Source organism: Molossus molossus, unplaced genomic scaffold, assembly GCF_014108415.1.
Source record: "Molossus molossus isolate mMolMol1 unplaced genomic scaffold, mMolMol1.p scaffold_m16_p_1, whole genome shotgun sequence".
NCBI classification, from domain to species: Eukaryota; Metazoa; Chordata; class Mammalia; order Chiroptera; family Molossidae; genus Molossus; species Molossus molossus.
Genome location: NW_023425344.1, coordinates 58,596,807 through 58,611,723, shown reverse-complemented (window position 1 = coordinate 58,611,723; position 14,917 = coordinate 58,596,807). Strand labels below are relative to the sequence as shown.

The window sequence follows — 14,917 nt, the reverse complement described above, 5'->3', positions numbered from 1 at the left end:
TAGAGAAGAAAAGATTATTAAACTTGAAAACATTGCACTAGAAACTATCTAAAATGAACCATAGGAAAAAAGGAGAATTATAATAATCAGTAGGGCATCAGTGATCTGTAGGACAACTCCAATATGTATGATTAGATTCCCTAAGGCAGAGAAGAGAGAGAAAATAAAATATATTTGTAAAAATAATGGACCAAAGTTGTCCAAAGTTGATGAAATCTATAAATGCAAGTAGTTTCATGAGCCCCGAGCACAGAAAATAAGAAATGACACCTAGTAATGTCATTATAAAACTAACCAAAACCATTGATAAAGAGAAAAAAAACGTAAAAACAGTGAAAGAAAATAGACATGTTTAAAAATACGGATGACAGTGATAATTCACACCTGGAACCACACAAGAGAGATGATGGAGCAACAGTTTCCAAGGCCCTGAAATTAAAAATATGAATAATAATTCTACATCCAGAGAAAACACCTCTAAATATTAAGAAGAAATACTTCTCACACACTCAAAAGTAGGAGAAATTCATTTCCAGCAAACTTGCACTACAGGAAAAGTTGAGGGAAATCTTACAAATAGAAAAAAATGTGGATCCACGTGGTAAAATGAAGAACACTGGTAATAGTAATTACGTGCGTAAATATGTGACTTTTAAAAACAACTAAAACTTCCTTGAAAGATAACTGAGTAGTTGGGGGTGGGGGTAGGGAGTGGGGTGAGAAGATACAGCACCTGCTAAAGGACAACGGTTGCCTCCAGCGGCTGCAGGTACAGCCCAGGTAGCCACTGCGCCTGCGCCTTAGCCTCCTGGGGCGCTGCGTGCCCCTCCCCCCGCACACGCCCCCAGCACCTGGAAACGACGGCGGAGCGGCTGAGCCTAGCGACTGGTTTCATGGCCGCCCCAAAGAAGGCAGTTGTGGGGCCGTTGGTGGGGGCAGTGGTCGAGGGGACTAACTCCTCCCGCTTTCTGGTTTTCAATCCAAAAACAGCGGAGCTCCTTAGTCACCAACAAGTAGAATTTACACAAGAGTATCCAAAAGAAGGATGGGTGGAACAAAACCCGAAGGAAATCATCCAGTCCGTCTACGAGTGCATAGAGAGAACGTGTGCGCAGCTTAGCGAACTGAGTGTTGATGTAGCCGACATAAAAGCCATCGGTGTCAGCAACCAGAGGGAAACCACTCTGATTTGGGACAAGTTCACCGGAGAGCCGCTCTACAATGCGGTGGCGTGGCTCGACCTCCGCACCCAGTCCACCGTGGAGACGCTCAGTAAGAAAATCCCGGGAAATAACAACTTCGTCAAGTCCAAGACAGGCCTTCCCCTTAGCACTTACTTCAGTGCCGTGAAAGTTCGCTGGCTTCTTGACAATGTGACAACAGTTCAAAAGGCTGTTGAGGAAGGGAGAGCTCTTTTCGGGACCATTGATTCGTGGCTCATCTGGAATATGACAGGAGGAGTCAATGGAGGTGTCCACTGCACCGATGTGACAAATGCAAGCAGGACGATGCTGTTCAACATTCATTCTTTGGAATGGGATAAAGAGCTCTGCGACTTTTTTGAAATTCCGATGAGCATTCTTCCAAATGTCTGCAGTTCTTCTGAGATCTATGGCAAAATGAAAGCTGGGTCCTTAGAAGATGTACCAATATCTGGGTGTTTGGGGGACCAGTCTGCTGCACTAGTGGGACAAATGTGCTTCCAGGAAGGACAAGCCAAAAACACGTATGGAACAGGTTGTTTCTTACTGTGTAATACAGGTCGTAAGTGTGTATTTTCTGATCATGGTCTTCTGACCACAGTGGCTTACAAATTAGGTAAAGACAAGCCAGTATGCTATGCGCTGGAAGGTTCTGTTGCTATAGCTGGTGCTGTTATTCGCTGGCTCAAAGACAATCTCGGAATTATAGAGACCTCAGAAGAAATTGAAAAACTTGCTATAGAAGCAGGTTCTTCTTTTGGCTGCTACTTCATCCCAGCCTTTTCGGGGTTATATGCACCTTATTGGGATCCCAGTGCAAGAGGGATCATCTGTGGTCTCACTCAGTTCACCAATAAAAGTCATATTGCTTTTGCTGCATTAGAAGCTGTTTGTTTCCAAACTCGAGAGATTTTGGATGCCATGAACCGCGACTGTGGAATTCCACTCAGGCATTTGCAGGTAGATGGAAAAATGACCAACAACAAAATTCTTATGCAACTACAAGCAGACATTCTGCACATTCCAGTAATAAAACCCATTATGCCTGAAATAACTGCTCTGGGAGCCGCCATGGCAGCAGGAGCTGCAAAAGGGGTGGACATTTGGAGTCTTGAACCTGAGGATCTGTCAGACATTGTAATGGAACGGATTGAGCCACAGATAAATGCCATGGAAAGTGAAAGTCGTTATTCTACATGGAAGAAAGCTATGCAGAAGTCAATGGGTTGGGTTACAACTCAGTCTACTGAAAATGGTGATTCTCCTGCCTTCTCTAGTCTGCCCTTGGGTTTTTTCATAGTGAGTAGCATGATAATACTAATTGGAGCAAGGTACATCTCAGGTATACCATAATAATACCAAGCATGAGCTTTTACATAATTAAAGAAGCCAGCAATTCTCTTAATGTGATGACACCATCATAGACTCTGCATTTATTTATAAAGTACTTGCTGCATGACTTTTGAGAACCCTACAAGTAGACCTGTGGCTTGAAGTAAATAAATTACTGCAAAAATCACTATAGAAACATTTGGTGTGTTTTTTCAATGTTGACAGTCAAGATGGAACCAGACGCAATGGGGGCTAACTCCGTCCATTGTCATAAAATTCTGTTCCATGCCCTCCAGAATAAAGAATATTCGGATCCTTTCTGAATATTCTTTCTGAATATGTGGAATCTTTCACCAAACATTTTCTAACACTATGGACCAGGATTTGATTCTTTGTACTATACACACTTGATTAAGAGATGCAACTAACTTGCCCAAACTGAGGGACTTGTCATTGTTTTTAATAGGCACCAAAGTCCTATTTTGTGTGTATTAGGGACATCACAATATCTTTACTGAATGTTTAATGGAAACATAAATTCTTACAAGAGAAATTTAGTATTCTTATAGGTTAGATATTTTCCTGGAAAAATATCTGCCAAATTAAAATTCTTCAGACATTTTACAAGGTCTCACTAATTGCACTGATTTGCTGTATAGATCCTACAGAAAGAAAAATATTTTTTCCTAGTTTTTCTCTTTTCATCTTTCCATTTTATGTACTTTACTTAGTATGTATAACATATATGCTTATATACATCATATATATATAGAGTAGCCTATTTATAACATAAGCACACATAGAGGGTAGTCTTAAGTGAACCACTAGATACATAAATCTTTTAGTGTAAACATTTATGTGTATTTTGGGGCAATGTGTATGTATATTACTTACCAGGACAAACTTTTTCTTAAAGAGGCAGTATTTAAAAATTAAGTTTTATGTTGTTATTTTTAAAAAGTGTATTATGATTTCAACTAAATTACTTACATTTTATCTTTTTATTTAACTGACTTAGGTGGGTGTATGCTGAAAGGAAATTGTGGAATATTATGCCCTGGCCAGTTTGGCTCAGTGGTCAAGGGCACATACCTCGGTTGCAGTTCATCCCCAGCCCTGGTTGGGTCATGCTGGAGGCAACCAGTCGATGTGTTTCTCTCACATCAATGTTTCTCTTTCCTCTCTCTGTGTCTCTCTCTCCCTCCCACTGTGTCTGAAGATAAATGGAAAAATGTCCTCAGGTGACGATTTACACTAAAAGGTTACAGGATCAATACCCAGTCAGGGCACGTACGTAGGTATGGATTCAATCCCTGGTGAGGGTGCATACAGGAGGCAATCAATCAATGATTCTCTTTCCCTCCTTTCTCTCTCTCTCTAATGTCAATAAAAACATGCCCTGGCCGGTTTGGCTCAGCAGTTACAGCATTGGCCTGTGGTCCAGAGAGACCCAGGTTCAGTTCCCGCTAAGGGCATGTACCTCGGTTGCGTTTGTCCCCAGCTCTGGTTGGGTCATGGGGGTGGCAGCCACTTGATGTGTCCCTTTCATGTCAATGTTTCTCTCTCTCCCACTCTATCTGAACAAAAAATGGAAAAATGTCCTCAGGCAAGGATTAAAAAACAAAAACAAAAAACATATCCTCAGGTAAGGATTAAAAAGAAAGAAACAGCAGGAAAATATATTTAAACCTAACTATATGAATAAGCACATTAAATTAGTGGTCTAATTACCTCAATTAAAAAGCAAGATTGTCGCCCTAGAAAGACCCCTGTTCGGTTCCCTCTAAGGGCATGTACCTCGGTTGCAGTTTGTCCCCAGCCCTGATTGGGTCGTGTGGGTGGTGACCACTTGATGTGTCCCTTTCACATCGATGTTTCTCTCTCTCTCTTTCTCTCTCTCTCTCCCTCCCTCCCACTCTATCGGAACAAAATATCAAAAAAAATGTTCTCAGGTGAGGATTAAAAAAAAGCAAGATTGTCTAATCAGATAAAAAATAAGAAATACATACTGCCTCCAAGAAACACATTTCAAATATAGAGAAAAAATAGTTAAAAAGAAAGATAAAAGATATAATATGCTAATATTAATAGAAAGTTGGAGTGGCTATGTTAATGTCAGAAAGTAAATTTCAGAGCAAAGACTATACCAGTGATAAGCAAGCTCATTTTGCACTAATAAAGGAGTTGATTCATCTAGATGATATAACAATCCAAAATATTTATGTACCTAAAACAGAGCTTCAAAATTCATAAAGCAAAATCTGATAGAACTTAAAGGAAAAGTAGATACATCTGGAATTATAGTAAGGTCTCAACATTTCTTCCTTAACATCTGATGGAACAAGTAGACTAATTTAATAAGATACAGAAGATCTGAACAATACTATTAAACAACTTAAATAACATTTATAGAACATACCACCCAACAATAGGAGAATACATATTATTTTTCAAATGCACATGAAATATTTACCAAATATTTATGATAATGGCCTCATTTAGGCCATTAACCAAGCCTCAATAAATTTAAAAGATTTCATACAAAATATACTGCCTGAGTACATTGGAATTATAAGTCAATAAAGGTTTCTGGAAACTCTCCAAACATTTGGAAAACAGATAAATTTTTAAATACTACATGAGTTAAAGAGATAAAAAGGGAAAATAGAAAGTGTTTGGAATACAATGAAAATGAAAACACAACATATGAAAATTTATGAGATATTTACTTAAGCAACACTTAGGGAGAAATTTATAGGACAAAAGTCCTATATTAGAAGAGAAAACATATTTCAAATTAAGATACTAGAAATAAAATAACAAATATAAAGTAGGTGGAAAAAAAATAAAGACGAGAGCAATAATCAATGGTATGGAACACAGAAAAGCAATAGCAAAAATCAATATAACCAAAAGTTGATTCTTTTGAAATATCAGTAAATTGATAAACTTTTAACCAGACTGATTAGAAAATAAAGAAATGGCTAAAATAATCAATCTCAGGAATGAGAATGATATCCTTATAGATTCTATGGATATTAAAATGATAATACAGGAAGATAGAAACCTTTATGTCAGTAAATTTGACAACTTAGATAAAAAGGAAAACATAAACTACCAAAACTTAAACAAATAGATCATTTGAATGAGTCTATATCTATTCAATAAATTGAATTTTTACTTTAACATCTCCCCACAAAGTAAACTCCAAGCTCTAATGGCTTCAACAATGAAGAAATTTCTATAAAAACTCTTCCAGAAAACTTAAAAGGAGGGAACAGTTTCAAACTTATTCTATGAGGCCAGTATTGCAACATTACTCTGATTCCAACACCAGAAAAAAGACATTACAAGAAAAAAACAACCGCAGATCAGTATTCTTTATAAATCTAGATGAAAAAAATCTGAACAAAATTTTAGCAAAATTAATCTAACAATATATAAAAACGATTAGAGCCTGGCTGGTATGGCTCAGTGGTTGAGCGTCGACCCATGCACCAAGAGGTTGCCAGTTCGATTCCTGGTCAGAGCACATATCCAGGTTGTGGGCTCAATCCCCAGTGGGGGGTGTACAGAAGGCAGCCAATCGATGTTCTCTGTCATCCATGTTTCTATCTCTCTCCCTCTCCCTTCCTCTCTCTCTAAAATCAATAAAGAAAAAAAAAAATTTTTTTAACAAAATGATTAGATATCATGACCAAGTGGGGGAATGTAAAGCTAGGATAATGAATCAGTATAATTAGAAAACTCAATCAATGTATTTCACCATATTAACAGACTGAGAAAGAAAACTCACATTAGATACAACTACACACTTACTAGAATGCCTAAACTTAAAAAGATAATCAATCATGTTAAAGATGAAGAACTAAATCTCTCATATGATTCTGCTGGAAATATAAAATGATGCAAACATTTTAGAAAACAGTTTAACACTGCCTTAAAAAATAAACATCTATCATATTATTCTAGGTATTTACCCAAGAGCAATAAAAACATGCCTTATAAAGATTTGTTCTTAACACTTTACTCTGTTATAGCCCAAAACTGGACACATTTCAAATGTCCACCAACAGGTGAATGGATAAACAAATCATGGTATATTCATGGTATATACAATGACAGACTACTTAGTAACTATTAATATACACTATAATATAGAATAATTTCCAAATAAGTAAGCCAAGTGAAATGAGCCAGATTATATGCATAGTGTTTGATTCCATTCATATAAAATTCTAGAAAATGCAAACTATTGTATGACAGAAAGCAGATCAATGGTTGCCTGGGAATAGTGGGGGAGGTGCGGGATGAGTAGGAGGCAGGAAGGGGTAGGAGGCATGATTATACAGGGCACAAAGAGAATTTAGGGGGTGATGAATATGTTCATTATATTAATTATGGTGATGCTTTCAAAGGTGAATATGCATGTCAAAATTAATCATATTGAATACTTTAAATATGTGCAGTTTATTTTAGGATCAATTATGCCTCAATAAAACTGTTTTTTACAAAAGAAAAAAAGTGTCTTCAAACTCTGAAGGAATATAACCAAAGTTGGCGCAAGTAGGTTAACCTTTTATTTTCTCTTTTATGCACAGTGATGTTTCCTCACCGATTCTACGTGGGGTGTTGTTGATTCCTGTCTCTAGGTCTATGAGCTCTATTGGAAGTCCCTTGTATGATGAGGCTGGAGAAATACATGATAATGTCTTATATCATTTAAAGCAAATTAATTTCCCATTTCATTTATTTGGTCAGAATTCTCAGTCTGGGAGCTGCTGCAAAGGACCTTAGGAAGAGTCACAAGCAAAGATATCATAAGAAAATCAGGCTGAAATCCTCAGATTCAGATCTCATTCTCACTCCCTCAATATTATACTCCTGTGATTATCAGCTTTCCTTTTTTCATATCTTTGCCTGTATGTTTCATTTTCATAATTTAAATTATATGATATTGGTAAATTATAGTTTTTTGCCCCAAGGATATAACGAGCTTCTGTGTATTCTATTATAAAATTAGCTAATTAATAATTTCTCTATATTGCCAATAAGCAGAACTACATGCTTAAATTATGATGATGGGGTTTCATCACATGCATATTATAAAACAGCCAGTCATCATTTAATGTCAGGCATATGTGTGAGTGAGACAACATGAGCTCCAACACTAACCAGGAGAACGAAAAGCATCTAATTCTGATACTGTTTTTCATAGATGCTGCTTGTGAATTAAAACAAGTAAGTAATGTCTGGGAGGAGAGAGTGTGAGTAAGGAGAGAGAGAGAGAGAATAAACAAAGAAGGCCATGGAAGAAAAGGAATATTAAAGGTATCCAGTGAGAAACAAACTGTACTATTAAATCTAATTAAAGGCACGCTGTGTGGCATCCGTGTAGAAGCAGCACTAAACAGCTAAATCACTTCTAGCTTAGCTCTAGGAATGGCAGCGATATACCTCAGACTTCGAGGGATCAGCTTCTTCCCCTCTTCACCCCACAAAGAATTCTAAATGATTATCTGTTTGTGCCTGACTTCTGCTGCTTATATTATCATTTTGATATTAATACTCATATTCTCACAGGGCAGCTATTGTTTCACTTAGTAAGCCCTTGTTCTCAATGCGTAAGTATAAATGTAACAGTAAACAATCCCCATTTGGGTGGAACATTATGCACCAATTCTATGACAGTTAGATATGGAAAATTTGTTTCCATGCCTTTTTTTAAATCATGTGAACCAATAAGATCCCCTAGGGTAATCTTCCGGCAAAGTCTAAAGTAAATACAAAATCATCTCTGTTACCTACTTTAACCTTCCATTGAAATGGCAGCTCTATAGTCTATTCTGATTGTTTCAATCAAAACAAAATGAATACACTTCATATTTAAATATTCCCCCATAGTTTCCATCAACAACCTTTACAGCCCTATTTATTTGAGCTTGGAGAAATTGCATGTGAGCCCTGTCTTCTCTGTGTTCAGCATACATTTCAGTTCATTATCATATCAGCCTTCAACAAACTGAGTTATTCGGCAAAACGAAAAAAGAAGGCCTTGACCTTTGGTGGGAACAAAGTAGAGGGTGACAAAACTGTGTTAATAATCTTATATCAAACTATCTATGAAATTCAGTTCATTGTAAACAATTCACAAATCTTATATTCAGTTATTAAAGTATGTCATTCTAGTGTCATGGGAAATCCAAGTTTGGAAAATATTTACAAAGCCAAAAATAGTAAGGAGACATTTATTTTGTAAATGTCTATACTAGTAGCTTTGAAAGAGAGCTCGGCAAAAACCAGGACAAATATGTTCTAGTGTTCATTAGATTCCACATATAGTGAGATCATATGGTACTTGTCTTTCTCTGACTGGCTTATTTCACTTAGCATAATGAAAAAAATAAACTAACAAAAAAAATGTAAGCAGACTCATAGACACAGAAAACAGACTGACAGTTGTCAGAGGGGAAGGGGATAAGGGATCTGGGTGAAAAGGGTGAAGGGATTAAACAAAAACAAAAACTCATAGACACAGACAACAGCATCATGATTACCAGAGGGAAGGGGAGTGGGTGAGGTAGAAGAGGGTAAAGGGAGATTAATGGTGACAGAAGGAGACTTGACTTGGAGTGGTGAACACACAATACAATATACAGATGATATATTGTAGAATTGTACACTTGAAACCTATATAATTTTATTAACCAATGTCAACCCAATATATTCAATAAAAGTTTAAAATTTTTTTTCTAACAATTTCGAACAAGGATAACCCTGATTTTCCTAGCTTTTTCTTTGAACTAAAAAAAGCAGGTAACCTGCTCAATTGCACCCCCCTTTCCCACCTTTGCATAGCCTTAAAAAGTGACCAGAGCAGGGGATGAGTATACACCCTGAAGCACAAAAGCTATAATTAGTGTCTCTCTCTCTCTCTCTCTCTCTCTCTCTCTCTCTCTCTCTCTCTCTCTCTCTGTCTCTCCTCTTTCTTTCTATTTCAAATAGGCCATGGATATCTACCATTAACTCAGTTTCACAGTTGAGAACATTGACAAAAAGAACAAGAAAATCACCTTACTATCTAAAAAGGGTATAGCTTTAGAATTTTAGAGATGATTCATCTCAGGACCATTATTACTTGCACAGAATTTAGTATTGTCAGAAAACAATGTTCTGAAAGAAAACTCCAAGACTACTCTCGCAGTGTCGGGGGAGCCTGGAGTTGAATAGGGCTTAAGAGAGCATCTAGACCAACATTTTCAAATACCAAGAAGTGAAAAATTTAAATCGGTTACTAGATGTCATAAAGATATGTTGGGAGCAAGATGAAAGTCTCAGTTTTTATATTCTATTGTTTCTTTAGCTTCACACAACTGACAAGGCTCTTCCTGGGCTTTGTCTATCTCAACCAGCTGTTAGGACTTTCTGTAAGATGAAAGCAAAGGTGACAGTAACTTAGGAATTTCTTATGAAAGTTGGAGTTATGTCTTGGCCAACACATATTTGGTGCACACTCACATATTCATACACACATGCAATATTTATGGCCACTTAAGCCAGATACATTCTGGAAGATTCTGAGCTATAATAAAATCATTCTCTATTCTCCAGTGATTTCTTTATTTCTGAAAAAAAAAAAAAGTTTATAGACTCTCTGGGGAGCCATTTTATTAGCCATGAAACATGTCAGAAATTTGGGGGTGAACTGGTAGATATACTATTCTTTTCTGGACACAAAGCTTGCCACTCACTTCCATAACATTGATATCCTTTGAGACGTATCTCCTTCATCCCTTCATATCAGGGAGAGATGAGGGTTTCTTCCTCCTCCTCCTTCCCTTCCTCATCCTTCTCTTTGTCATTTTCTTTTTCTTGAAACGAATCCATTGAGTCATATCATATGGTATTTACTACTAATATTCACAAACATCAAAAGAATGGCAATCTGTCTGATATCCTGCAGATGAAGATGCGCTAGAACATGGCACTGGCATTTGGGATTTGCTGCCCACTGGGGAAGAAGCAGGGATGTGCTAAAGATCTGGCGTGCTGTTCCGAAGGGGAGAATGGCACTCATTACAACTGTATCAAAAACGAATTAGGTGCCAAATGCTTGCCTCGGTAAGAACTTGAGAAATCACTTATCTGTCTTTCGTTCATCCCCTCTCAGGCTCCACCCTTTAGCTCTAGCGTCAGTACCTTGCCTGTTTATCTGTATGGTACTCTCCCATTTGATGAGAACAGAGACATTTACTTTTCGTTTTCCAGATGTTAGAGATTGCTATAAGAAGATAACCTAAGATTTAGAAAGATAAAACTTCAGATTTGAAACAGATCCCTAGTAAATTTTAGCTAAAAATTAGACATTTTACATGTCAGGCTCCTTACTTTAAAAATTTAGAAATTTATATTTAATGACGATGGCCCAAGGTCTCAGGGCCAGCCAGTGCCTGAAAATACCTGGGATTAGGAACTAGAGGAACTTGCTTCTATTCCATATACCAAATTTTCTTTGAATATTTCAGTTTTAAGAATAAAAACTGCATAGAACAGAATAGAGAACCCAGAAATGGACCCAAGACAATATTTTCAATTAATATTTGACAAAGGTGGCAAGAACATACAGTGGAGTAAATAGAGCTTTTTTAATAAATGGTGTTAGGAAAATTGGACAGCTACATGCAAAAAAATGAAACTAGACCATCAACTTACACCATACACAAGAAGAAACTCAAAATGGATAAAAGACTTAAATGTGACTCATGAATCCATAAAAATCCTAGAAGAAACTCTAGGCAACAAAATTTCAGACATCATACGCAGCAGAATTTTCACTGATACATCACCTAAGGCAACAGAAACAAAGGAGAAAATGAACACATGGGACTACATCAAACTCAAAAGCTTCTGCACAGCAAAAGATACAATCATCAAAATGGAAAGGCAACCCACTGTATGGGAGAGCATAATTGCCACTGATATATCAGATAAGGGGTTAATTTCCAAAATATACAGAGTGCTCATACAGCTCAACAAAAGGAAGACAAAAAACCCAATTAAAAAATGGGCAGAGGAACTAAATAGACACCTCTCCAAATAGGACATACAAATGGCTAAGAGACATATGAAGAAATGTTCATCATCACTAATCATCAGAGAGATGCAAATTAAAACAACAATGAGGTAGCACCTCACACCTGTCAGAATGGCCGCCATCAACATATCATCAATCAATAAGTGTTGGCGAGCGTGTGGAGAAAAGGGGACTCTAGTGCACTGCTGGTGGGAATGCAGACTGGTGCAGCCACTATGGAAAACAATATGGTGTTACCTCAAAAAATTAAAAATTGAACTTCCATTTGACCCAGTGATCCCACTGCTAGGAATATACCCTAAGAAGCCTGATACACGAATCAGAAAGAATATATGTACCCCCATGTTCATAGCAGCATTATTTACAATAGCTAAGATCTGGAAACAGCCCAAGTGTCCATTAGTAGACGAATAGATTAAAAAGCTGTGGTACATATACACAATGAAACACTATGCAGCTGTAAGAAAGAAAGATCTCTTATCATTTGAGACGACATGGAGGGACCTGGAAAGTATTATCTTAAACGAACTAGCCAAACAGAGAAAAACAAGTATTATATGATCTCATTTATTGGTGGAATATAATGAACATAACAGTTTGAGGAATGGGGTAGTCCCAGAGACATGGAAGTGGGGTACAGACTGACAATCCCCAGAAGAGGGTGAGGGGGGAGATAAACCACAGAACTTATATGCATGTATGCATGAACAATGGACATGGACAACAAAGCTGGGGACAGGGCAGGGAGGGAGGGGGAGGGGGAATGAGTGGGAGGAAAAGGAAAAACATCTGTAACAAAAATAAATTAATTAATTTTAAAAAAACAGATAAAAGCTGCTGATTTTCTCTAAAATCAGATTTATAGATATTTAGAAATACAGTAATTGCATAGGGTTTTCCACTAAACATTCAAAATAGTTTTAAGTACTAGGGAATTAACTTAGGGGAATTGAATCTAATAGGTCTCCTCTCTTTGTTTCTTTTGCTAAACTCACGCTCCTATAATTCAGGCATCACCATTATCTCCTGATAACGCTGCTTGACATACCACAGTAAACTACCTTTTCTTGCTTCACCTCTTTAATTTATCATCCAGGCTTCCACTGTGGTTCTCCCTCCCTTTCCATTCCCTCCCATTTCCATCTTTGTCTCTGTCTCTCTGATTTTAACAAAATGTGTTGTGTGTTTTTCCAGTGACCTAGATCTGGCTTGGAACCCCCACCTCCGAGCCCCCAGTAGGAGCCCCTAGGTCCCTCAGCTACAGGAACTGTTCAGAAGCACAGAGGAAAGCAGCTGCCGATCTCCAGCTCCTCATTCTCTCAAAACTCTCCTGGTTGTTTATATGGACATTTCTTGAGTATCTTTTTCTTCTAGAAGTTGTTCATCATCAGAGAGTGTTTATGAACTCTGACCTTTTGATGTTGGCATGTAGGTTCTTAATAATTTCAGTTATGGATGGTCAAGGCAACAATTTGAGCCTCCTGGGAGCTAGTGTCCTCAGGGTCTGCTGTCACTTTGTTCATCAACTGCTAATGCCTGACTTACAATCCTCTTGTTCCAGAGATGTTCTGGTGGTCTTTGAGTGGTGTGGAAAGAAGAGAGTCATCCTCCTAGCTGGGCATGTGGACAGAAAGACAGCCCTGGCTCTGGGGAGGTGCCTAAGTCAGATTGAAGCTCATAGCCCTCTGCTCAGTGCAGCCGGTGGCTCTGAGGACACAGGGCTCAGGTGGCGACCTCCACTACCAACAGGGTCCCTCGGGCATGAACCTGACAGCTCACACCCTACATAGCCACACCTATCTTTTAGAAACAGAAATCTGGTCATTTTACCTTGCCATTATAAAGCTTGAGTTAATTTCACCAGTTCCCAGAAAAGCTAATTAGCCTAATATTTAAGATCTGAATAATATAGTCTGCTTCCAACTTACTCTTCCAGGTTCATTATCACCACCACCCACCTGGTCTCCACTGCATCTCCCAGGTGCCCTGCTCCTCTAAGGAAACAACCGAATGCCAGGTCATCTCCCATTGGAATGTGGGTCCCATGAATGAGTCTTGTGACTACTTCACTTAGAAAGCAACTAGGTCTTCCGGGAAGCTGTCAAATTAAAGACAGTCTCTGCACATTTTCTGGGCAATCAAAATTAAAGACATAAAGTAAGAGTTTGTTCATGATGCTTTTCCCTTCTCAGGATGAACCTCATTCTTTACTCTTAAAAAGTAGATGTTATCGTCATTACTTCGGGGCAAAGAAGTAGGATTCTTGGTGAGATTTAAAGGTCTGAGAAGTTGGATCACTAACCTGTCTTAGAAACCAGTTATTGCATTGTAGTTTTTCAAAAACCTTTTCAATACCAACTTACTTCAGTTTTTAATATTACTCATTCAGTGCTGCTTTTTATTAATTATTTTCAGTTAGCCCTACTGCATTATTCTAACCACATTAGATTAATCAAATTTCTTTATTAAAAATAAATAGTTCTTATATCTAGTCCACAGATCCATTCTTAATTCCAAAGTCAATATTTCACTATCTTTTTCTCTTCTGATTAGTTTGATCCCTATTTTAGTACAAAGCAGTCAATTCCTATGTGAGTTTCCTTTTCTAGTTCTTCGTGACAAAAGTTTCTGAAGAAAGAGAGTTTATCCTCATGGTAATAATCTCTCATGAAAAAACAAATTTCCAGCCTTAGTTTGGTCATATAATTCAGCTTACCAATCAATAATTCACTAGGTTCCCTCTTTCCTAGGCACAATAGCAAATATAAAAGTGGAAAGTCTATGGTGCCTCTTTCCTTTTGCAACCATTGCTGAATCTCCAGTGGCCAAAATGGAGTTCAATCCCTTTGTGACTTCTGACCGGAGCAAGAACCACATAAGGCATTTTAATGTACCTTCCCACATTCACAAAAAAGAAAAAAGATTAAGTCTTCTCCTCTTTCCAAAGAGCTGAGACAGAAGTAGCATTCGATCCATGCCCATCCAAAAGAATGCTGATGTTCAGGTTGTGCAAAGACACCTCAAAGGGCAAAGCAGTCCAGGTTTAAAGGAAAAAACATGTCATCTACACTGAACATGTGCAGTGGAGCAAGCTAATGGTGCAGCTGTTCATGTGGGCATTCACCCCAGCAAGGTGGTCATCACTAGACTACAGCTGGACAAAGACCGCAAAAAGATCCTTGAACATAAAGCCATCTCTCATCAAGTAGAAAAAAGGAAAGGGCAAATACAAGAAAGAAATTGAGAAGATGCAGGAATAATGGAATCTTATATACAACTTTCATTAAAA

General features: G+C 37.7%; 1 protein-coding gene and 1 pseudogene across 1 annotated transcript; both read left to right on the top strand.

Moving 5' to 3' along the window:
- Nucleotides 1–827: 827 nt before the first annotated feature.
- On the top strand, nucleotides 828–2,555 carry GK2 (glycerol kinase 2). The gene has a single exon (XM_036281673.1). It carries the CDS (start codon nucleotides 894–896, stop codon nucleotides 2,553–2,555), a length of 1,662 nt encoding a protein of 553 aa, XP_036137566.1. The 5' UTR covers nucleotides 828–893.
- An 11,903-nt stretch (nucleotides 2,556–14,458) lies between these two features.
- Nucleotides 14,459–14,888, top strand: LOC118619601 (annotated as a pseudogene).
- Nucleotides 14,889–14,917: the final 29 nt, after the last annotated feature.